Genomic DNA, 21,891 nt, shown 5'->3' on the forward strand with positions numbered 1-21,891 from the left:
AAATAGCTCAGAAGAGTTAGAATACAACTGGAAGAAAAAAAGGCAGTGACCAAACAGCATCTACTAGCTTTAGGTTATCTTCCTTATGAGAAGCTTTTACACCAGGTTCTCTCGCTCAAACCAACACTCAGTTCCTCCAGAGGTGCTGGGCTTTGGCATTTCCTTCATCTAATCAAAAAGAGTCTGTTCAACTTAGAATTCAGCCTACATGGATTAGAGCATTCAAAGCAATAGGGTAAGCAGCCCACAGAGCACGGAGGAAGGGCGAATTAATAGCTTCCTTCATTAAAGCTTACCTTCAAAGTCAGCAGCAGAACTCATCATCACCATTTTCTTGCAGACGTTTATTTTTATATTCACAAGAGGATGAATGTAAAAGAAATTTATGTAGATGCTAAATCAAGGCTTTTGTTCCTAACTAGAAAGAAGTCACTCTCAGCGGTTTAATTATTTTCTTAGAGCAGGACTGACGTTTCAACCACTGTGCTCTTTTACTCTTCTAAAATCAAATTACGTAAGAGATCAAGGCAACACAAGGTAATGTCACCTCCCGAAGAAAGACCTCTTGGATCATTTCACTCAGTTATTCCTTTCACAAGCCTCTTCACCCCACCTTGATCTTATTTGATTGTGCCTGGTTTCCCAGCTGCTGCACCAAATAGCCCAAGCTGAAACCCAAGCAGGAGCAGAGTTGAGAGCAATCGGTTCACCCACTTTAAGAGGCTATTTCATCCTTACTGAAACTGATAACCTTTCAGAGACCTACAGCTTCCACCTGAAAAAGACGAGCACATCACCACAATTCCAGATGTTACACTGAAAAAATGAGGCTGTTTTATTGACGATTAGACTCTGCACCGGCAACAATCATGAAGCTAATACAGACAGACTTCAATCAAAGCACGAGCTCTGAATCGGAAGTCGTAAAGTGACATGATGCCTTAATAAATTAAGGAAGTTGTTAATTCCTCTCCATCATCAACTCTTCACTTGAAGTTCTTCGCAAACTCCTCTCCTTTCTTAATAGAAGCCTTCAGCTCAGACATGGCCTCAGCAACCATCTTCTCTTCAAAGGGGGAGATCTTGCCAATACCTAGGTTCTTCTCAATTCCATTTTTCTGAGGGAAAGAGGATTTAAGGATTAACCATTCATCAAATGACCTAGACTGTAACTTAACAACTCTGACTAAGTATTATCCAGTCGAAACTGAGACCCAGCCTAGGACCTCCGTCATCTCTAGTCTGCCAACCCTGTGCTTCCTGGCAAGGCTCAGAAGCCTCTTAGTATCTGTAGCAACTTCTACAGCCTTCACAGACTTCTCATCCACTGTTCACAAGTGTGAAAGCTGAAGCTAGCCCATTGGGTCCTTCAAGAGGACACTGATACCAACTGCTCCTTCATGTCTCTTCCTAGCCTCAAACTCACCGTTTGGCAAGAGAATCTCTCTCCCCTGGTGTATGCCCTTCGCTTGCCGCTGGCTTGCGATCTAAAACTGCTCCAGAGTTGCACTCCTAGATTTTTGTGATCTCATGCCTACATCCAAACCGTTCCCCCTTAATACCCCTCTAGGTCCATTCCCTCACCAGCCAGCACCTAAGACAGCATACACCATTTTTGTATTCCAGCAGCTACGACAGGGCTGCAGCGTCCTTGTTTTTCACTCCACCCACAGGGTAAGGGTGACCAAAGGAACACTTCTTTCACAGTTCAGCAGAGGCCCTGAAAGCAATCTATTAATCCTAATCCATGCTGTAGTTCCCCATGTGCCTCAATTTCAGAGGCGTTTGCTTGTAGCAGACCAAGCTGAGTAAACAGGATTGCTGACCCTGGTTTATCATATGAAAGCCCTTCATAAACAGGCACTGACTTGAGGCAAGTGTGACCTCTCAAACCAAGTCTGAATCTCTGGTTACTCAGCAACCCACAGTGTAAGAGCAAACCAAAGCAGCAGCATCCCTGTCAAACATGTGGTATACACCTAAGCACAATACCCAAATATTCAAGAACTCTTAAAGTTATGCTCAGTTGTTAACTTCAGCGATACCTAGCATCAGACTAAATTGAAATCACTGAGTAAAACCCACAAGACTACATCAGCAGCTGCTGTTTTAAAAGCCCCATCATTTAAAGTACATACTCCCAGGAGCAGAGGTGTAGAGAAGTATGGGCTCTCCGTCTCTTCTGATTTAACAAAGGCACATTCAATAACCCCTTCCTTTCCATTCATTGCATCCACCAGAGAGAACACAAATCGAGCGCCAGCATAGGCCATAGACAAGGTGGCAGATCCTGTAAAAGTTAAATCACTTTTAGAACAGATCACGTTGAAATTTGGTACTTTCTTTGGCATCAAAGGCTTCCATACAGGTATGTTTACGGAGCTGCAGTTGACTTCAAGTTCACAGCCAGAGGGATAAAGCAGCAGCTTTTGGCCAGCTACATGCTATTTAGTCAACCAGATTTATAGGAAGAAGCAGATTAATTTGACAGAGAAGATTCTTCTTAAAGCCATACACACCATGGGATCAGTTAATGTTTAGTCTTACCTACTACTGAGCTGTTTCTACAACCACAGTTCAGGCAGTCGCTGACATGGCAGACAGCTAGATTTGTAATCAGCAGTTCATAATTCTGCACCGCAGTTATAAGTAAGATTAAACTGAAGAGGACTGCATCCATTCACCTGGCCAATAAGAATTACTTGGAAGCTGTAGCCAAGAACCAACCTGCTCCTGCTTTAGCTTTGACAACTTCAGTGCCAGCTTCTTGAATTCTTCCTGTAAGCTTTTCCAGCTGATCCTGAGGAAAGTCCACTTTTGGTGTGCACTAGAGTGGAAAAAAGAAGTTACTATCAAACATCAGGACCCCTTCAGATTCAGCATAAGGCCACCCACACAGTGCTTTCTGTGCTGTTAGAGTTGTTTTAACAGTTCTCAGTGGAGAAAATCAGTTACCCCAGCTCACAGATTGCACAACAAGCTGACCAGCTTCAGGTGTTCACCAAGGCTTCTGGTTACTGCATGAACTGTAATAGGAACCTAGCCATGCCTAGCTTGCTCAAGGACAAACCACAGCTTAACAGTAAAACCAGGGCTTGCCATGGTTACTCACTACTCTCTAGTCCTCTGCACTAGAGAGATGCCCTCCAAGCATGTAACAGGCCTTAGGAATCTCAAAAAGCCACCTGGTCAATATTTGGGTCACTGTGGCATTATGGAAGTCAAGAGCCTTATGAAGGATCCAGTCTGCCAGCAGCATTTAGGAAGTTACTGAACCTTCAGATACAGCTACACAAGTACGTTAAGCACAGCTGTGTCTGTCCCAATTGACTGTCTAACAAAAGCACCCTCTCAGCATTCAGCTGCTCCAAAGCCCTTGCTCTTATTCCCTAAGAATGTCCTTCTGTGAAGGATTCTTTATTCCCCACTTAGAGCAAAGCTTTTTCTCCTTTCTTGCAGACTGCTCCTTAGCCATATCCTAGCCATCTCCTCATGAAGCTGCAAGCCTGCTTTAGAACTGCATTTCACTCAGGCTTAGATGCATGAAGGGAGCCTCTCCCTGACTACCAGTCATTACTGAAGCAGCTCCCGCCCTCCAGCTTGAGCTATGCCTCCTCATTTCAATGCTGCGTGTTGAAGTGGTGTTTCTAGTCCACCACGGCAAAATCAATTTCACTTTCCTGCTGAAGCAACGTATTCATACCATGAAATACTGGTCACAAAAAATAAAACCAAAACCAAACAGTGCCAAGACATGTGAACACACACACACTACATCTCTGTTCTTTTCCCAAACTCCTTTAGAGGAGAAAGGCTGGAGCTACTTAAACCACCCAGAGAAGTTGAGCTGTAGCTCGTGCCTTCCAGCATCCTCATCCCAGGATGAAAGCAGCCACAAGAGCAGGGAAGACTGTCTCTGCTGTATCTTAGCACCTTACACGCCATCACAAAGACACTTTACATCACCTCTAACGTATTGATGAGTGTGATGCCACACACAGCAGGAACTATGACTCACCTGAGAGATCAGAGGGATGATAGTCTTCCCAGCATGGCCACCAATAACTGGAACACTTACTCGAGCTGGATCTAAGCCCTAAGGGAAAAATGAAACTTTCCAGCTTCTGAAGCATATGGACAAGAAAAATGTTTACAAACACCATGCATCATTTTCTGCCCAGGGTTTCTGGACACATCTATAACCCAGTGCTACACAGGGGAGGAGTTTCAGAGGCAGCTACACTCCAGGGACAACACCAGATCCACAGAGCTGAACTCCAAGTTACTCTGATAACTTTAGACAGTTACAGGATATTACTAACGCAAGTTTAGATAAATAGCAGCACAAGTACAAACTCTGCCAGGGCTATTAAGAGCAGTAACCTGTTACACCTCCTGATACTTCGCAGAATATCCTGTAACACGCAGCACCGATAGTTTGACTTGCAAATACATACTACAATTCACCCCTCTCCTCCGGTTGCACCAGCAGGGTTGAAAATGCCAACAGAATTAAGGTGAACATGCAGCTCACTCACAGGGGGCAGCTATGAAAAGGAAAGGTCAAAGTCTCTTGAACCACATCTTGCAAGAAACCCTATCCCCAGGCTCCTCTAGAGAATGGAAACAGGGAATCATTGCCTTCATCTCTAGCTCCACAGAAATCCAAGCTCTTTTGGCTCTGTGCAGTGATTTTAAAAGCATTTTTGACAGATCTAATGACCAAAGCACACCATATCCCTCCCCCAGCATCTGTTACTATGACCTACCTTTAGTTCAGCCACAAAAGTATTCGCTCTGACAATGTCCAGTGTTGTAACACCAAAGATTCTCTTGGGATTATACACACCATGCTTCTTGAAGACTTCTGAAGTTATTGGGATGGTTGAATTTACCTATAAGGAAGAATAGGCAAGCATTCATTAAAACCAGTATAATAATAAAGCCAATGCATGAATTGAACAGGCCAGTAAATAACCCAAAGTATACTTCCAACTTGAAGTCAGCTGTGGCCAATTATTTTAATACCTAAATCGAAGAGCAATTTACAGCCAGGCTGGAATAAATCTTCCATTTTAAATAACCATTAAATTTATTTGTTCATTCACATTACAAAGGCTCCTCCCCTACTGAGCTAAGGCTTCTCTTCCAGATAATCCACCAGCATGCATTATAACCAGTCACACTGATGCTGAGATATTAAGCACTTTTATATCCAAGTTTCCTCTGACTTAAATACAGCCCAAGAAAAATGGGTTAGAAGAACCAGGCTTTTACTTCTTTTCTGCAGATACCTTGCAGACCTTAAAGATACTGGTCAAAACTAACAGGAATGCACAGATTAGCATTCTTAATCTGGATTCTTTTTCTTCTATGTTTTCAAGGTCTCCAGAAAATGCTTACCGGGTTAGAAATAATACATATCATGGCTTCTGGACAGTGCTTTGCACAGGCAGATGTCAAAGTAGCAACAATGCTAGCATTGGTGTTGAACAGGTCATCACGGGTCATACCTAAAATGCATCCATTACAATATTTTAAGTTACCCATAGTCTACTCATTAATGGGCAAGCAACCCAATCAAAAAACAATATTCTGCTCTGCACAGAAATATGTCAGCTTCTGGTTTCATGTATCAAAAGAAAACTCTCCAGCTGCAGTAATGAAATCGCTCCTAAGGTAACTCCTCTTGCTAATAAAAGATTGGTGCCCTTTCAGATAGATCAGCCCTTTTCAGGAGCAACTAGACCAGCTGTCAATTGTCAGAACACATTTCACCCAGGCAGCTTGAGGTGCGGTGTGACCCCCCTGACCCCCACCAGTGGACAGTGTGACCGCCCCTGACCCCCACCAGTGGACACTGTGACACCCCCCCCCGACCCCCACCAGCGGACAGAGGCTCTCAGTGTAACCACTCCTAAGATGAATTCTCCTCCCCCTCTGAAGTCACGTCCACAGCTACAGGTTGCACGTCAACTGCTCTGTGCAAAATATTGCTAGCTGCATAAGTGCCACCTCTCATTTCTATTGCAGCAACTACTTTAACCATGAAAAATGAAGAATTAGAAAGACTTAGGCACTAAAGTCTAGAATTTTGTTACATTCCCAAGAGGATACTGAAAAGCAAGAGTAGAAATGGAGCAGGTCGGAGACATTCTAGGAGGGATTAACAGCATTCAGAAATGCTCTAAGAGGTTATCGTACAATTAACGCAAAACAGATTATTTCTGAGAAATTAAACACAGAACCAGGTTTTTTTTACTAGAGTATTGCTCTGGGCAAGAAACACTAAGGGAGCTTCAGGACCCCTTGCATGAAAAGTCTTTGCAGCTCACTCCTACACAGGAACTCCAGAAAACAATTCTGTCCATTTTACAGAGGACAATCTACAACAGAGGCTCCATGAGCTGCCTGATACTACAACAACCTCTAGGTCAGTGTCATTAACAGACCACTTGCATCCCAAGCCAATACCAGGAGCACCGTAAAGCACAAGACATAGCTTTATTTGAATAACAGAATTGCAGAGACACACTTCAATAAAGCCCTGGGACTTTTTAACAAAGAGAACATACCTGGTTTTCTAGGGACTCCGGCAGGAATAACTACAACATCACAGCCCTTCAGACATTCTGGCAACTGCTCAGGTCCCAGGAAGCCTGGAATGGAAGAACATTCAGGCATTATGTTTTTGCCAGTTATTAAGTATCTGGCACTCTGAAGTACAAAATTAAGCCTAGAGGCACCCAATTCCTTTTTTAATTTAGCCTTCAACTCAGACTTATGCTGAAAAGCAAAGAAATACAGTTATGAATGGATCCTATTTGATATTTTATCCTTGTTTCAAAACTTACAGAATGAGAGGTGGGAATCTCACATTCATCTGTTTCAAAAATCCTTGGTTCCTCCTGCTATGTGTATTTACTCTCCCAAACCCCTAGCTCAGCACTAGTTGGTGCCCCCAGAGAACTGCAGACAGGCACATTCAAGTAAAATATAACCTCTTTGTGATCTGCAGATAAAACAAAGATCAGCAGATTAAGTTCTGATTTTGTCAGAACTTGACAGCTGTCCCTCCAGAAAACAAGCACACAGAATTCATGCAGACACCCAGGGAGTGTTAAGTCTATTTGTAGTGAAACTTTTAAATTCAACGCTCAGGCTTTTTTCAGAAATGATTTTACTGAACATTTCCTGCCAGTTATTACAAATTCTCCTTCAATAGTGCAACCACAGACCATTTTCATCTCCATACATGTCAATCTAATCAGCTAAACCTTAGTTAGTCATACACTGCTTGAGAAAAAGCTACTTAAATTGATACTAGGCTTCGGGATCACGTGAAGATTTCCCTTTACAAGCAACGGGTGACTCCAAGTGTCAGAGACACCCGAGAGGACCCCTTCACCACACAGCAGCTCGCAGTACCTTTAACACTTGCTCTTGTCTCGATGTGGCTGAGGTCAGCTGCAACACCTGGAGTGTGAGCAATATCATAAAGGCTGAGCCTGCTCACCAGTGGGCTGTTCTTCAGGAGAAGGGAGAGAGGCTGGCCAATGCCTCCCGAGGCCCCCAGCACTGCTACCTTGGCATTGTTCTGAGGAAAAAAGAAAAACACACTGTAGAGATGTTCTGCTAGTTACTGCAGCAGTGACCTTGGGGATTTCACCACACTTTCTTTACTTTTAGTTCTATTTCTCAATTTTTTTTATCAAGCACTATGCAAACTTGATTGCCTAAGCCCACAGAAGCTGATCATCACAACAATCTCCCAAAGATCCTTGAGGTTTGTTGGTAGCACAAGTCAGAGGAAAATGTTCTTCTGCGATCGAAAGCTCAAAAAGGGAGTGGGGCTATGCAAAGAAACCCAAAGGATTGCCTTTTTTCAGATGGAAGCGTCTGCTTAAGGCTACCTGCTACCCTGTTGTACCTAAGTCTGACTTAGGGCAAAATCTGTTATGCAGTTTTTCTAGTTTTCATTGCCAGTATCAAAAAAATATACCTTCCCACTTGGCAAATCAATACATTTAATGGACTACAGTAAAAGTAACCGTGTGAAAAAAATGTATATGTTTGAAATAAATGCAAATAGTACCTGCAGCTGCCTCAAGATTGAGGCCTAAGAACACTGACTATAATTTCCAGCTTCAATCAAGTGTGGCTGAGAAGCCAGTAAAACCAACTCTTGTTTTGTTGCCCCGGTGAACCAATTTAATGTGCTCACTGGAAGAAAGTTATTTCTCTCAAAAATGCCTGTGCTCCTGTTTGTAGAGAAAGTGTCACCAGACGAGAGGAGAGCTACTTTAAAAGACCAGAACAATCTTAAAATGCAACACTCTGCCAAAGTGATGGAGAACCAGAGGCTGCTGCAGAGACGTAATGTGGTAATATAATTATCTCTGATAAGGACGTTCTCTATCGCACTGTCTTACCAGATAAAGCCATAATAGCTCCAAGTCCCCGCATGAACAGCTTAATTATTATGCTATGACAAGAAATAATCTACCCAGGAGCTAGATCAGTCTATCCCAGTTCAGTTTTCTTGCTATTGCAACAAATGTAATTCAGCACAAAGATGTCCAAGGGGAAGCAAAGTCTAGCATTAGTCACTGCTATGCCCCACATTTATGACCAAGCTCATACCATGAGGTCAAAACCTCATTGATAACATATATAATTCCTATCAAAATAATTACACAAGGCTCTCTTGTAAAGCACATCTTTATAGCTACGATAATCACTCTGGCATATGCTACTGGGAACTATTTCTGTTAAAAGACAGGTCCGTCTCTACCCACCCCCCATGTAGCAGCAGTGCACTCCTGGTATCGAGGGTCATGCACAATGATTTCAGCATATTAAGGATTGCTGTTAAACCCCCAACCGCCAGCTTTAATTCTTAACACATTTTGAAAGCAGGGGCGTATTTTCAGCAGAGGAAGGCAGCAGCAACCCGGCCTGCCTGTCACCCCCTACAAACCACCAGAGAGGTTCACCTAGAACTGACGGGTCTGGCCAGCAAGTTCCCGCCTGCCCGGCGAAAGGCAGGAGCCCCTCGGTGCCCGCCAGCGCGGCTGCTCGCACCCCCCATGAACCCCCCGAGCTCTGCTCCTCCCTCACACCCCCCGAGCTCTGCTCCTCACACCGCCCCCGAGCTCTGCTCCTCCCTGACACCCCCCGAGCTCTGCTCCTCCCTCACACCCCCCGAGCTCTGCTCCTCCCTCACACCCCCCGAGCTCTGCTCCTCCCTCACACCCCCCGAGCTCTGCTCCTCCCTCACACCCCCCGAGCTCTGCTCCTCCCTCACACCCCCCGAGCTCTGCTCCTCCCTCACACCCCCTCGAGCTCTGCTCCTCACACCCCCCCCGAGCTCTGCTCCTCCCTCACACCCCCCGAGCTCTGCTCCTCACACCCCCTCGAGCTCTGCTCCTCACACCCCCCCCGAGCTCTGCTCCTCCCTCACACCCCCCGAGCTCTGCTCCTCCCTCACACCCCCCGACCGAGGCGGGGACACCGGCGGCGACAGACGCCCCCACCCCCCGGGCCCGGCTGCCCCCTCCCAGAGCGGGGCCTGGGCTCGGGTTCGACCCTGGCCCCGAGGGGGCGCGGGCCCGGCGGGGCACACCTGGGCGGTGGTGGCGAGGCCCCGGCGGAGGGCGGCGGCGGGCCGGGCGAGGCGGGACAGCATGGCGCGACGGCTCCGGTGACTCCAACGACCTCCAGGGCAGCGCGGCTGCGCGGGACCGCGCGAAGCTCTCGCGAGACTTGCTGCGGCGGGAGGGGGAAGCCTCGCGAGATCTGCGTCTGACGTCACCCCTAGTGACCGCCGCGCGTCCCTCCCTAGCAACCGGGCCGTGCCAGCGGGCCGCGCTCCGCCGTTGCCGCGGCAACGCGGCGAGACCGGCTGTAACGACAGTCGGCGACAGTCGCCCGGTCGGGGGATGGCGGGGATGGCGCTCTGCGAGCCCCGCCACCTCTACAACGTCCTCAACCAGCGCCGGCGGTTCCCCCGGCTGGCGGAGCCCCGCTACCTCTGCCTGCTGGGTGAGCCGGCGGGCAGAGCGGCCTGCTGCCTGCTGCCTGCTGCCTCCTCTGCCCCTGCCCCTGCCTCTGCCTCTGCCCCTGCCTCTGCCCCTGCCCCTGCCCCTGCCCCTGCCTCTGCCCCTGCCCCTGCCCCTGCCCCTGCCCGTGCCTCTGCCTCTGCCTCTGCCCCTGCCCCTGCCTCTGCCCCTGCCCCTGCCCCTGCCCCTGCCCGTGCCCCTGCCTCTGCCCCTGCCCCTGCCTCTACCTCTGCCTGAGGAATCCGGGTCCGTGCGCCCTGGCGGTCGGGGAGGAGCACACGTCACTTCTTGTCATTACTGAGGCCTTGCAGCTGGGGTGTCTCTCCCGTCCCATTTCAGGTGCCGTGACCCGGTACTGGCCTGGCTTTCATCATGTCCAGCTCTTCCTGCTCTGATCCATCCCAGGGACACACACTCTCCCCTGCTGCTCCCAGAGGTTTTTGAGCTGGACGAGATTTCTTGACCGTTGCACAAAGATTGCTGATAAGCATTTGCATCTTGCATAGTGCCAATACCCCCCAAAATGCGTGCCTGATACTGCAATATTATTAAAAGTTTTGGCGAGGGGGTCAGCCAGTTTGGCAATGGGGTTGGGGTCTCCGGTGCCCCTCTCCCCATCTCTGGGGCAGCACGGAGGCAGAGGTGCTGGGTGCCGGGAGGTCAGAGCAGGCCCAGGGAGCGGGAGCCAGGCTACGCCACAGTGCAGAGCAGAACAGAGCGTGGGACTGGGGCTGTCAATGCTGCGGGGCTGTGAGAGACGACTTGAAAATAGGGCCTGAAAGAAACAGGCCTGTGAGAAACAAAGGCTGAGAAAAACAGCCTGAGAAAGAGATAAAGGATAGTGAGGGGAGTGGAGGCCCCCCAAGCTAAGAAATGTCTCAAACACTTGCAAGTAATGAAACTCTAGTCCCGGGGTGGATAGTGTAGAGGTGGAAGCTGATAAGGCTGCCCCAATAACACAGGATGCAGCTGGAGGGGGGAGCCCTGCGGAGACAGGACAGCTCTGCTCTGGGGCACCTGGTCAAATTTCAAGGGCCATCTGTCTGGTGAATGCCCTTTGCTTCATTATCTGTGGAATGCATGTTAAAATTAACACCCTCAGATATGCTAATGAAGACTAACAAGATCATGCTAATTATATCATCCCATGAAACACCTTACCCCTCCCCATACATGGGATATGTAGGTATGTGGGTTGACCTAGGGGACAGACCCAAGGAGAGTGTGTATAAATCGAGGTGGGGCAAAGGGGGGAGTTTGTTCTGAAGAGTGAAGTGAGGAAGACGGATGCCTCCTTGAACCCTCGCTGGCTGGATCGACGCAGGAACCCAGACCAGTGATCTCTATTTCTCTATTCTCTCTATCTCCCTCCTTTCCTTTTTCCCCTTTTCCTTCACTACCATTAAGTAATGCAAGGCACACTGTATTGCTTGCCACAACTCGTTACATACTTAGCCAGTTATCATGTGTCCAATTAGTACATTGTAGGAAGTTAATAAAAGTCTGGACTTTGAGACTTGTCTCACCGCTGTCCACTCCGTTGGGGATTTACAAATCTAAGTCACTTGTCTCCCTCATCTGAGCGGGACATGACAGGTGCCACACTTGGGTCAGGACTAAAGCTGCTGGCATCGCTTGGTGTTACACATAGTACTGGCATTCGTTACACCCACATCAGAAAGGCTCAGTTTCTAATAAACCCAATCTTGATTTGATGTCGGTGCCTGAATTCCCACTGACTGAATTGTGAACAGGATTCTACCTTTAAAGCATCAAATAAGTCAATTGCTCTGTCTTGGTTGTTTTTTTCAGATGCCCGTACTCAGCGTGAATACAACGAGAGCCATATTATTACAGCACGCAGGATTGAACAGGTGAGGGGGGATTACCCTTTGTGTGAACCACCCCTGGATTTAGCAAATAGCGGTAGCCAAAACTGGCTTAAAACCCGCAGGAATTGTCCCGGCCTCTCCCCTGCCGGTCTCAGCCATGTTCTGTCTCTGCCGCTGGGGGGATGTGTTCTATCACAAAGCAAAGGTGGCTTCAGTGGCCCAAGGGATTGGCACATAGAGGCTGTACATCGGGAAGAACATTGCACAAGAACTAACATATTGTGGCCTTGGCTCAAAAAGGACAGTGCTGGCATCTTTACCACTGTGGCTGATGAAGCAATCTGGTGTAGTTTGCATCATTTCTGAATTCTAACTAGGTCTTTCAGCATCAAGTACAGCTATAGCCCCAGATACATCCCGTAGCGATAGAGCAGTAACTTGCAAGACGTCAGTAGCGTTGATGCCACAAGAGTGGAGCTGTGCTCCTGGTAAAATTCCTCTGTGATTTTGGTAGAGTCCTACGGGGGAATATCTGGTACCGGATTCAGAGGAGTTGGGGTGTGTCAGATACTGTGTGGTGTATGACTGCAAGACCAGCTCTCTGGATTGCTGTGACTATGAGGAAGAGGAGAAAGGAAAAGGTAAGTGTGACCCATGTCAGTCAAGACCTCACTGCTGGATAGATATTCTTCCCGTTCCTCATTTCATTTTATGAGCTGATTGGAAGAGATGCACATTTACCCAGTTTTGTTTGAAAAACTAACATCTGTCCTATGCCTCTGGTTTTTCACTGTGTTGCATATGTTCTTAGGCTTCAGAAATCCAGATTTCTTTTCAAAGCATCCTGGCAGGCCTGGTTTCCTCTCTGTGGACTGATCCCTCAGAAGCTCCTTAGCGCATGTGAAGAACGGGTTCTCTTTTTTACCACATTTCAGTGAGACTGGGCTTGTCCAATGATTGCTTTTTAGGGAGCAGTGCTGCTTTAGAGACTGAAAACACTGACTCAAGTTCTGTATGTTCACAGAGCGAATACTTCCTTATTTGAGAGTTATAAAAGGCTTTCACGTTATTGTATTTAAGAAAACTTAGCTTTAATGGGGGTGGGGATGGAGTTCACCGAGAAATGTGAAGAGCTGGAAACTTTTCCATGTAATTGTTCAGTCTTCCTTGAACCATAGAAACGTTTAGCTTTCACGCATCCTTTGGCAAGGAGTTCTGCTGTGCACAAAACCACTTCTGTATGTTTGCTTGGCTCCTATTAGCTTTATAAAGGCTACTATAGTTTTAGCAAATATTTGCATCATTTTTTAAAGAAAAAAATGTGGAAGTGTAAGGGGAATGAATAAAACAAGCACGTTCGTAAATGCTCAGTGATGAGACAGTAGCAAGGGAAGGTGTGGAGAATCAGGAGTGGGTTTCTGTTCTGCTGATCTATTTCTAAAGCAGACATAGCTAGAGGCAAGCGGGATGGATCCCTTGGGAGAAGGAGGGGGAGCAACCATCTCACATAATGTACTTCACTGAGAGGAGCGTTTCAAACACATGTGAAGAATTTATTCAAGTCTTTCCCCCTTTGCCTACAGCAGACTACAGAAGAGGGCCTCCATAAAAGTAAGATTATTAGATTTAATATTTCCCTATTATGGGAACTTATTACGAGCATTTTCTAAATAATAATGGGGAGGGAAAAAAACTTTCTCTAGACCTACAAAAGAAACAAAGAGAGGAATAAAAGATCAGGACAAGAGGTGAAAAGCAGCATGCCCTGTTACTGACCTGCAGCAACAGTTAAAGAACAGCCTAGCTTTTAACAAGGCTTTCTACAGACCATTAGATGAAATGAAAAGGAGTTTGCTGTCAGCATCAGTGGGACGGAGTAACCCTTGGTGCTGATGGAGGCACTCTAAATCTGCCTGGCAAATAGCTTTTTGATCTCCTTAGATGCCGAGGAAGGAGCTGCTGTCCAATATGCCGGAAGCTTACAGCAGTTCACCCGCCATCCAGTGCTCGTCCTGAAGGGAGGATACAAACGTTTTTCAGCTTGCTATCCTTTTCTGAGAACTCAGAAGATACTGTGGATGCCTCAGGTGAGGTGAGACTAATTTGCAAGCAGAAGACATTAGCATTCATATTCAACTGATGTTGGCTAATGAATTCAAGTTAAATGGTGTTGTAAACCTGATATCAGAGTAATTTCAAACAAAGGAATGAAATGTAATCTGAGTTACTGTGCTTGCCCTGAGACTCACCACTAATTCTTTTACAGCCACACTTTGGCTTTTTTTCCTCTTCTATTGCGTGAAAGAAAGCTCATGAAAACAACCTGGGAAGGTTTCTCTGATAACCCCAAAACTGGCCTACAGGAGAGTACAGATAACTAAACAAACAGTAGCAAATGATGAAAAGAAGCAGGTTCCTCTCTCGCACGTGGTTATCTGGGATGGTACACAGTACGTGTTTTCAGATGGAAGTGCGATTCCTATCAAGGACTGGGTTCCACGTCTATAAAGCTTTTCATCAGGCAGGATCACAAAGCAAGCACTGGTGCATTGTTTCAACAGGCCCAGAAAGAAAACAGCCATCCACTGGAACACTGGGATCCCAGTTGTTTGGTTTCACTTACAAACATTGATCTATTTAGCTTATGAGAAACAATCACCCTTTTTTCACATCCAGGACAGGACCTGAGGCAGGGCAGATTTAGAGGGACAGCAGAGAGCATCTCATGGCAACATGGTTCTTGTTTCTGTTGTACCTCTTCACTTCTGGTTCAGGTGAAATAGCCCATGACACGGTGCTGACCTGTGGGATGCTACAGCACAGGAGGGAAAATCCGTTCACTTTCTGCTTCTTTGTGAAGGGTAGCAAACCACCGAACATCCCCGTCAGATTCAGTTGGACACAGAGTACTTCCTTGCCTCTCAGCTTAAGCTGTTGTTCTCTGCTGCTTTAAATTGTCAGGCTGCTGCTTTGTTCTGCTGCAGCATTAGCCGAGTATCAGTTAGGGATGTAGAGGCACTGTTGACTACTCGTGTATTTTTGTTCTCAGCCTTCACGCTGCAGACACAGGAAGCAGCTGCGGATTTGTGTCGTGCCACTACGGGGCACCTGCAGCTCTGCAGGTGGCAGATGATTTCATTTAGCCTTGCAACCAGTAGCTGGCAAGAACATCAAATGAATCTGTTATGCTGCAGTCCCTCCAGATAATGTAAGGAGTATATGCTGCCTCCTGTTTAGTTAGGATTTGTTTCAAGTAATGCCACAATGACAGCGCTGCCCTTAATTATTCTCAGTAAATCTAGCAAAGACTTCAATGTACAGAAAGTCCAGGTGATTGAATGAGTCATTACACTAGAACGTGTCATGGGCTGTTGACTAAGTGTGTGTGCAATTCTTCACATGACTTGTGTTTAACAACTTACCAAGCTAATAGGAGCAAATGCACTCTCTAAACTGAGGCTATGGTTTCTCTCCGGCAGGAACTAGACAACTTTCAGCCATACCCTGTAGAAATACTGCCTGCAAAATTATATATGGGCAATTTCAAGCAGGCCTGTGACCAACAAATACAGAAAGATCTGAAGATCAAAGCACAAGTCAACATCTCTGAACAGCCTGCCACACTGTAAGTTAAACAGTTCAAGGTGTACCCTCACCAGTGTCTGTGCCTGTGAAGAAAGTGGGGTGGCACAGCACCAGAGCCCAATCGCAGAGGAGTCGCTGCCTCTGAACTTCCAAGGAAACCTGTTAGGATTCAAACCTGTGCAGAGTCAAGTGCTATTTCATGCTCATTTTTCTACTCTCTACTCCAGAGTTAGCACAGCAGCAACACAGTCCTGCAGCCCTCAACCATGGCATGGCTGGATTGGGGGAGAGAAGGACTGGGAGGCCCTCACCATCAGAGCAAAATCCTATAAACACATCAGTGTAAAAGTAAACCACCGATGTTTCACACTGTTGGTCTTCCTTCCTTACCTACCGCTGTCCATGACCATTCAGCTCAGTCTGTAGGCCATGCTGGAAATGCCATTTCACACAGTGAAAAATCCAGTGGCATTTCTCAAGGTGGTGACCAAAACAAAGTAAGTAACGAATCCGGTTACCTATCCTGGCGTGTGTACCAGCAGGCATTTCTCATTCCTTTGGCTCCAGAGGAAAACATCAGAGGTCTCTGTGCTGTAGGTAATCTTCCCATGACCTCTGCAGGACATGCTTTCACATTTCAGAAATTCATCACCAGTGTTTTGCTCCGTTAGTTCTCTGAGTTGGGTTCTCGGAGCTTGTGAAAGGAGGAGGATGCTGCCATAGAAAACCACATGAAGTGAACTGGGGGGCTATGTTCATAAAACTGCCAACGTGCCCGCCATGAAGGCACTCGTGCTTTCAGTTCAGCTGTTTTCATTTAGCTCTCAGATGAAGGAAGCTGTAGGTTAAGACATCAGTGCTGATACCATGTGGAATGGAAAATCAGTAATAAAACTGGTTCTGTATTATAAGCATCTTGGTGTCTTACCATAACAAATCCCTTATCATAATGTTAATGATGACAATGATGAAACACTCATATATGTAACAGCAAACAAAATTATCAGCTTGCCTCCAACAAACACATTTTTTCAAAGCTGCTTCTCTGGTCCATGTCACGCCATGTGCTCTTTTCCAGGTTTGCAGAAGGCAGCAAATACCTCCATATATCTGTTCCAGATTCACTCGAAGCAAATCTTTTTTCTTCCTTTGCCACCATTTGTCATTTCATAGGTGAGTTGTTCCTGATCTGGCGTTCCTGAGACCTTGCTCACTCTAGGGTATTAGATCGGAGCGACTGCAGTTCACTCTACCAAGAAGCTCAGATGGGAGGGTCGTAATCATTCAAGACCAGTATACTCCCAAGCAAGCCCCCACCCTAAAGGATACCCGAGCTCCCCTACTAACCAGCCTGATGGATAGAGAGGAGATTTTACAGGGCATCTGATAACAGAGAGCTTTCCAAGCAATCTGAAAAGGCTTTGCTGCAGGATGTCTACCAGGGCTTCATATGATGCCCTCCTATTCCTTTTGTCTTAAACACAACCCTCTGACTCTTACCAGCCCAAATTTTCAACCTCCAGAGCTTTATTTGAACTGGAGTGTGACACACATTAGAGAACTTACCACAAGATGCTGCTAATCTTTGTGATTTGCAGTGCAGACCCACCGTAGGGCCTAGGAAGACTTTCAGGTTGAACAGCATAAACCAGCCTTCAGCTGGTTACATCAGAGAGGGCAAGAAAAGACACACTCTGCAGCTCAGTGCCTGCAGCAGCACAGCAGACATAGCTCCCACAGCTCCATCCTGTGATGGTGTCAACCTGTGTCATTATCTTTCATCACACTTATGAAATAACACCTGCCACAGACCAAGGCCCTGCTGAGCTGAGTGTTGTACAGACCCAGAAGCAAAAGACCACCCTGTCCCCACAGAGTTTATAACCCAAGTATGATATAAGAAATGACAGCTGGACACAAACAAAGAAACAAGGAAACAGTATTTGAGGATATAATTTTGTTGTCCTGAACTGAATGTCATGATTTGCATGTATTGAAAGCCACATATCGAAATCCACTTATTTGCCTTCCATTTTGCCCCAGGTTTTTTCCCAGCGGTATTTCAGAAGAAATTTTCTTTCTCACATCAGTTTGTGGAAGTTTCCAAAACAGACTATAAGAGTTTATTAGCTGTAGCTCCTGTGGAAGTGTATACTGCTTAACTGACAGTTGAACTGTTTACCTGACAGCTGAGAATAGATGACTTAAACTGGAACAGTTATGGGTGAACACTAGACTAAAGCTCTCCACATACTCTGAGAGGAGTGTGGATATCCTCATGCTAAGGGTATGTTGGAGTGAAGCCATTTCTACTCAGGTCTTAGAACAGAACTAGTATCTCATGATGGAAATAAGTCAGAAAACACTGGTTTAGTGCTTGAAATCAAAACCCAACAAACCCCCACAACCTCTCGACAACAGTAAAAGAAGAGGCTTTGCCCTATGAATTCTAGAGTTCAGTTGCTGATATTCTAAAAACCTGTGATGCTGTCTGCTCTGGAGAGGGAGGGAAAGAATTCAAAAGGTTATTAATAAAATATGCAACCTTCTAGGCAAAGGTAGCAGAGTTAATGCAGTTAGAAGTGACTGACAGTATCCTTGGGCTTGGCTTTTGTAGAAAATGAGTTTGCTGACTGTAGCAATTTTCACTGCAAAGTATCCATCATAAAAACATCATAAAACCAGCGCCCTACCTGGCATGTACGTGCTTCCTGCTGCTGATCCCCATGGAGGGGTAAGGGATTTGAAGTCTAAGCCCCCTCCAGTTTCAGAGCTGATTCCTCCAGCTTCAGTGTAGAACAGTTAGGCTTGCGTTCATCAGTAATTTTAATACCTTTAACCCTTTCTGGGAAGAGTTTAGTAGGTGATGTGATGCTGAGCACAGCTGATTGGTCATGGTAGACCACTTTTCTTCAGTTATCTGATGTAAAGGTGGCACTGATCGGTAGTGAAGCATTGACTGGTCACTGTCATTTGGTTCGGGTCTTCCAAGCCACGTTTTAACTCCGTGGATGTCTAAGAAAGGCAAATGCTGTCAGAAGTGGAAGCTGGCAGTGCCCATCTGCTGCTGTCAGGGTTCATGAGGGTCGCTGTCGCTCAGGCTGCTACTGAACGGGAGCTTGCCTGTGCAATTGGAAGCTTGATTTCCCAGATTGCTAATTTGTGATTGGCATTTCTTTACTCAGATGCTCAGCTGGATTGCGGAGCAGTGCTGGTGTTCTCCAGCCTGGGGATAAGCCGGAGCAGCACAGTAACCATGGCCTATCTTATGCATTCCTGCCAGTTTTCTCTGAAGGTACATCACTGTTGTATTTCCCACAGATACTGGCTGGCTGTGCAGTTTATTTCTGTTTCTGAAGCCTCATTACTGTAGTAATGAGAAGGACATTATCTGTGCTTCCATGCAGATCTGATAATGTAACAGATTGTATGAGATTGCATCTTCTTTATACACACCGTCAAGGAGGTGGCTAAGGTGTGATTTTGGATCTGTGAGTCCTTACCCTGCCACCTGTCATATTCTTGTATTTCCCTCCTTAACTACAGGGCTACAAAAATAAAGCAGTGGTTACAGATCTTAGCATTTCTGCTCTCCTGGGTCTGAGAAGGAGAGTATCTGGAAGCTACTGGAGTTAATCCCATCTTTTAATACCGTGGGGTTACAGGGAAATTCAGAACCCAGCGCTTGCAGGGCTCTGATTTACCACTGACTTCAGCACCAGCACTGACTTCTTCCGAAATCCTATTTTATTTCTCCAGAAGCAATCCCCTCCCACAGATACTACTGTAGAGAAATCTGGAATGGGATAATACTAGCCCAAGAGGGATGTACAGGTTAGGTGGCAGTACACACTGTTCCTTAGCTCTGAATAACGCAAGAAAAATAATGAATGACGGCTGAAAATAACCCAGCTGTGCAATAGCCCCGTGGCCTCTCCCCAGGTGCCAGGCCCTTTTCCCTTTGCACACAACACATGGGCATCGTGCTGCCGTAGGCACCATCTCGTGGTGGCTCCAGCTTGGCACAGAGCAGGCGAGTTCCCATGGGAACTGAAAGGCGTCTCCTTAAAAATCCTGTCCTTGTTTGGAAAGTGTTTCCTCCTTTGGGAGCTTGAAAGGGTTGATCCAAGCTTCACTGACGCTGGGCCTGTATCTAATCATTTAATTGATTTTGTGCAAACATTTGCAACATAAGAGGAAATCTCTTACCGTCGCTGTGTGCCAGCGGGTAATTTCAGGTTGAGCCTGCCAACGGGGCTGCGGACACGATTTCGTCTCTGCCACTAACGCTGGGTGCGATTGCTCCTGCACACTGATAACCATTCGCTTGCACACTGAATTACTGCAGGTGCTTGCAACGGCAGTGCAAAAGTCAAAAGCTGATCCTTGCAATTTCTCCCAGTTGGTATCAACAGGTTGGTCTCAGCATTTTACTAAGTACCAGAAAAAAGAAGAGGTTGACATGGCAGTGCTGGGCTGGGGCTCGCCTGGGTGGTGCTTGCCCACTGTTGGCTGGGCAAAGCTCTCCTGGGGGATTAGCCTGGCAGACAAGTTTGTTTCTTGCAGATGAAAGCAGTGCAACAGATTCCCATGTGGTCCTTCAGCCAGTGTAGGCAAAGATCTTTGAAAGCTTCGAAAGACATGGATATTGCAAAAGAAAGGCAGAGTGAGGACGTGTGGCCCCTTACTCTATTAGTAATTGATATGTGAGTGGATCTATTGAGTTCAGGGGAACTAGAGACATCCCCACTATGGGCCCAGAGGAGTAAACATTGAAAGATCAGCCTCGGAGCCTGCAGAATCACTGAGATTAGAAAAACAAATCAGTGGAACACTATCTTCTAACCTTTGGTCTCATTATGCTTAAGCAATCCCCCGAGTGCTGGGGGCAGTCTATTTTAAAAGTGGGAAGATGAGCACTGCTGGGTAAACCCAAGGATGCAGCTGGAGTAAAGCGGAGTAATGCCGGTCTGTCTGCCCTGTGTGTAGCAGAGTTCCTGGCAGATTACATGGAACTAACAAATAATTAAGATGGTTGTAATTAATGCAGTTGGATAACTGGAGCTTCATAGCTGCTCTGCCATAACAGGTCACACCAATCCAGAGACATGATAACCTTTGCTGCTTACCTGTGAACAGCTGATACTTCACTGCCTCACTTATCAGCCACGGAAGAATCAGCATTTTAGGGTAAAAACCCAGGACTGCATTGCTCCATCAGTGTAAAATAATGCGAGATACCTGCCAGGTAGCGAAAGCAGCCTGAGCTGTCCTCATATCCAGGAGAGCAGAGTATGAAGGTGACAGGCTTCTCTGAAGCTCGCATCTGGATCCAGTCTGTCCCTGCTTTATCTGCAGGTTCTTGCTGTCTAACACAGGGAGTAAATACAAAGCTGTGCTGTCTACAAGTGTAGCTGCTTTGTGTACTTATCCGAGATTCACTTTCAGTTCAAATTCCTAACACTTCTTTGCTTTCCTTCTGTTTACAGAGAGCTTGGGACTATGTTCTGAAATGCAAAACGAACACGAGACCACACCGGGCCTTTGTGAAACAGCTCTCAGACTGGGAGACCCAAATCTACGGGACCACGATCACAGACATCTCTGAACCGAATTACTGACAGGTAGCAAAGAGCACACCCAGGAACAGCACTTCCCTCTCTGTACCACCGTGTCGGTAGAAAGTTCCTTGGACTCTGTTTGAAAAAAGATCTTAACGTAACGTAAAGGGTTTCATCTTTAGCTCCATATTATTTTCGGTCAAGATTTGGAGCCATTTGGGGAACTCGTGCTGTAGAAGGTGGCGGTTTGGGGAACTGCAGGATGTGGCCCATTGTGCACTGCTGGTCTCTTGTAAGAGAAGGGGATTATAACCACGTATCGGGCATGTTCCTTACCCCTGATGTCATTAGGGTTATCTCTGAAAAGGTTCGCGCGATGGTAAATTTAGAGTTGGACTGCACCCACTTCCAGCCAGAGAGGTGACAACAGAAGCTGCCCATGTCAGAAGTCCCTCCGCTCTGCGTGCGCCTGCTCAGCTCCCGCAGACACGGACACGGCGTTGGATTGTCTGGCAAGACCACGCTTCCCGCTCCCGACGCAACAACCGACCCTCTCGCCGTGGTGGGTGATTTTGGAGCATCAATCCCGTTATGCGAAACCTACGCTCGGCACTGTCCTCTCTCTTACCGTGCTGTGAATTCTTTGCACTGACCTCACAAAATAAAACATTACAGAAAACGCTCCTGGGCTTTCCTGGCGTTCTGGGCTAAGGCTTTCCCGGGGATTTCCAGCCCCGCTCACCCTCCCGGGTCGGTAATTGCAGCCTGGGCGGCCAGGGGCGGGGCCAGCCCGCCCGTACCGGCCCGCGGGGGAATTTACACCACGCACCGCCCGAGCGGGCAGCGGACCGG

General features: G+C 46.8%; 2 protein-coding genes across 7 annotated transcripts; one reads left to right on the forward strand and one right to left on the reverse strand.

Annotated features, from left to right (window-relative positions):
• Positions 1-811: 811 nt before the first annotated feature.
• On the reverse strand, positions 812-9,755 carry MDH2 (malate dehydrogenase 2). The gene is made up of 9 exons (XM_074844916.1): positions 9,626-9,755; positions 7,429-7,597; positions 6,576-6,659; positions 5,404-5,513; positions 4,770-4,895; positions 4,019-4,096; positions 2,728-2,827; positions 2,139-2,290; positions 812-1,118 (listed from the first exon to the last, which is right to left on the reverse strand). Exons 1-9 carry the CDS (start codon positions 9,686-9,688, stop codon positions 987-989), a joined length of 1,014 nt encoding a protein of 337 aa, XP_074701017.1. The 5' UTR covers positions 9,689-9,755; the 3' UTR covers positions 812-986.
• An 83-nt stretch (positions 9,756-9,838) lies between these two features.
• STYXL1 (serine/threonine/tyrosine interacting like 1) lies at positions 9,839-21,721 on the forward strand. 6 transcript variants are annotated; one of them, XM_074844919.1, is made up of 9 exons: positions 9,839-10,044; positions 11,874-11,935; positions 12,408-12,534; positions 13,835-13,980; positions 15,373-15,518; positions 16,557-16,651; positions 18,664-18,773; positions 20,968-21,102; positions 21,407-21,721. In XM_074844919.1, the coding sequence occupies exons 1-8, from the start codon at positions 9,942-9,944 to the stop codon at positions 21,097-21,099; spliced, it is 921 nt and encodes a 306-aa protein (XP_074701020.1). In that variant the 5' UTR covers positions 9,839-9,941; the 3' UTR covers positions 21,100-21,102; positions 21,407-21,721. The 6 variants fall into 6 exon arrangements, with proteins under 6 accessions (XP_074701020.1, XP_074701021.1, XP_074701018.1 ...); XM_074844920.1 differs by having other exon boundaries at positions 21,452-21,721; XM_074844917.1 differs by having other exon boundaries at positions 20,968-21,721.
• Positions 21,722-21,891: the final 170 nt, after the last annotated feature.

The sequence above is a fragment of the Strix aluco genome, chromosome 19, assembly GCF_031877795.1.
Source record: "Strix aluco isolate bStrAlu1 chromosome 19, bStrAlu1.hap1, whole genome shotgun sequence".
Taxonomy (NCBI): domain Eukaryota; kingdom Metazoa; phylum Chordata; class Aves; order Strigiformes; family Strigidae; genus Strix; species Strix aluco.

Excerpts from the sequence above, each read along its gene's own strand:
- MDH2 (XM_074844916.1), bottom strand. The coding sequence starts at position 9,688 with ATGCTGTCCCGCCTCGCCCGGCCCGCCGCCGCCCTCCGCCGGGGCCTC. Across the intron at positions 6,660-7,428 it reads GACAAGAGCAAGTGTTAAAG|GCTTCCTGGGACCTGAGCAG; the intron begins GTACTGCGAGCT and ends CTTCCATTCCAG. Across the intron at positions 1,119-2,138 it reads CTACACCTCTGCTCCTGGGA|AAAAATGGAATTGAGAAGAA; the intron begins GTATGTACTTTA and ends TCTTTCCCTCAG.
- STYXL1 (XM_074844917.1), top strand. The coding sequence starts at position 9,942 with ATGGCGGGGATGGCGCTCTGCGAGCCCCGCCACCTCTACAACGTCCTC. Across the intron at positions 11,936-12,407 it reads CAGCACGCAGGATTGAACAG|AGTCCTACGGGGGAATATCT; the intron begins GTGAGGGGGGAT and ends TGATTTTGGTAG. Across the intron at positions 15,519-16,556 it reads TCTGAACAGCCTGCCACACT|GTTTGCAGAAGGCAGCAAAT; the intron begins GTAAGTTAAACA and ends GCTCTTTTCCAG.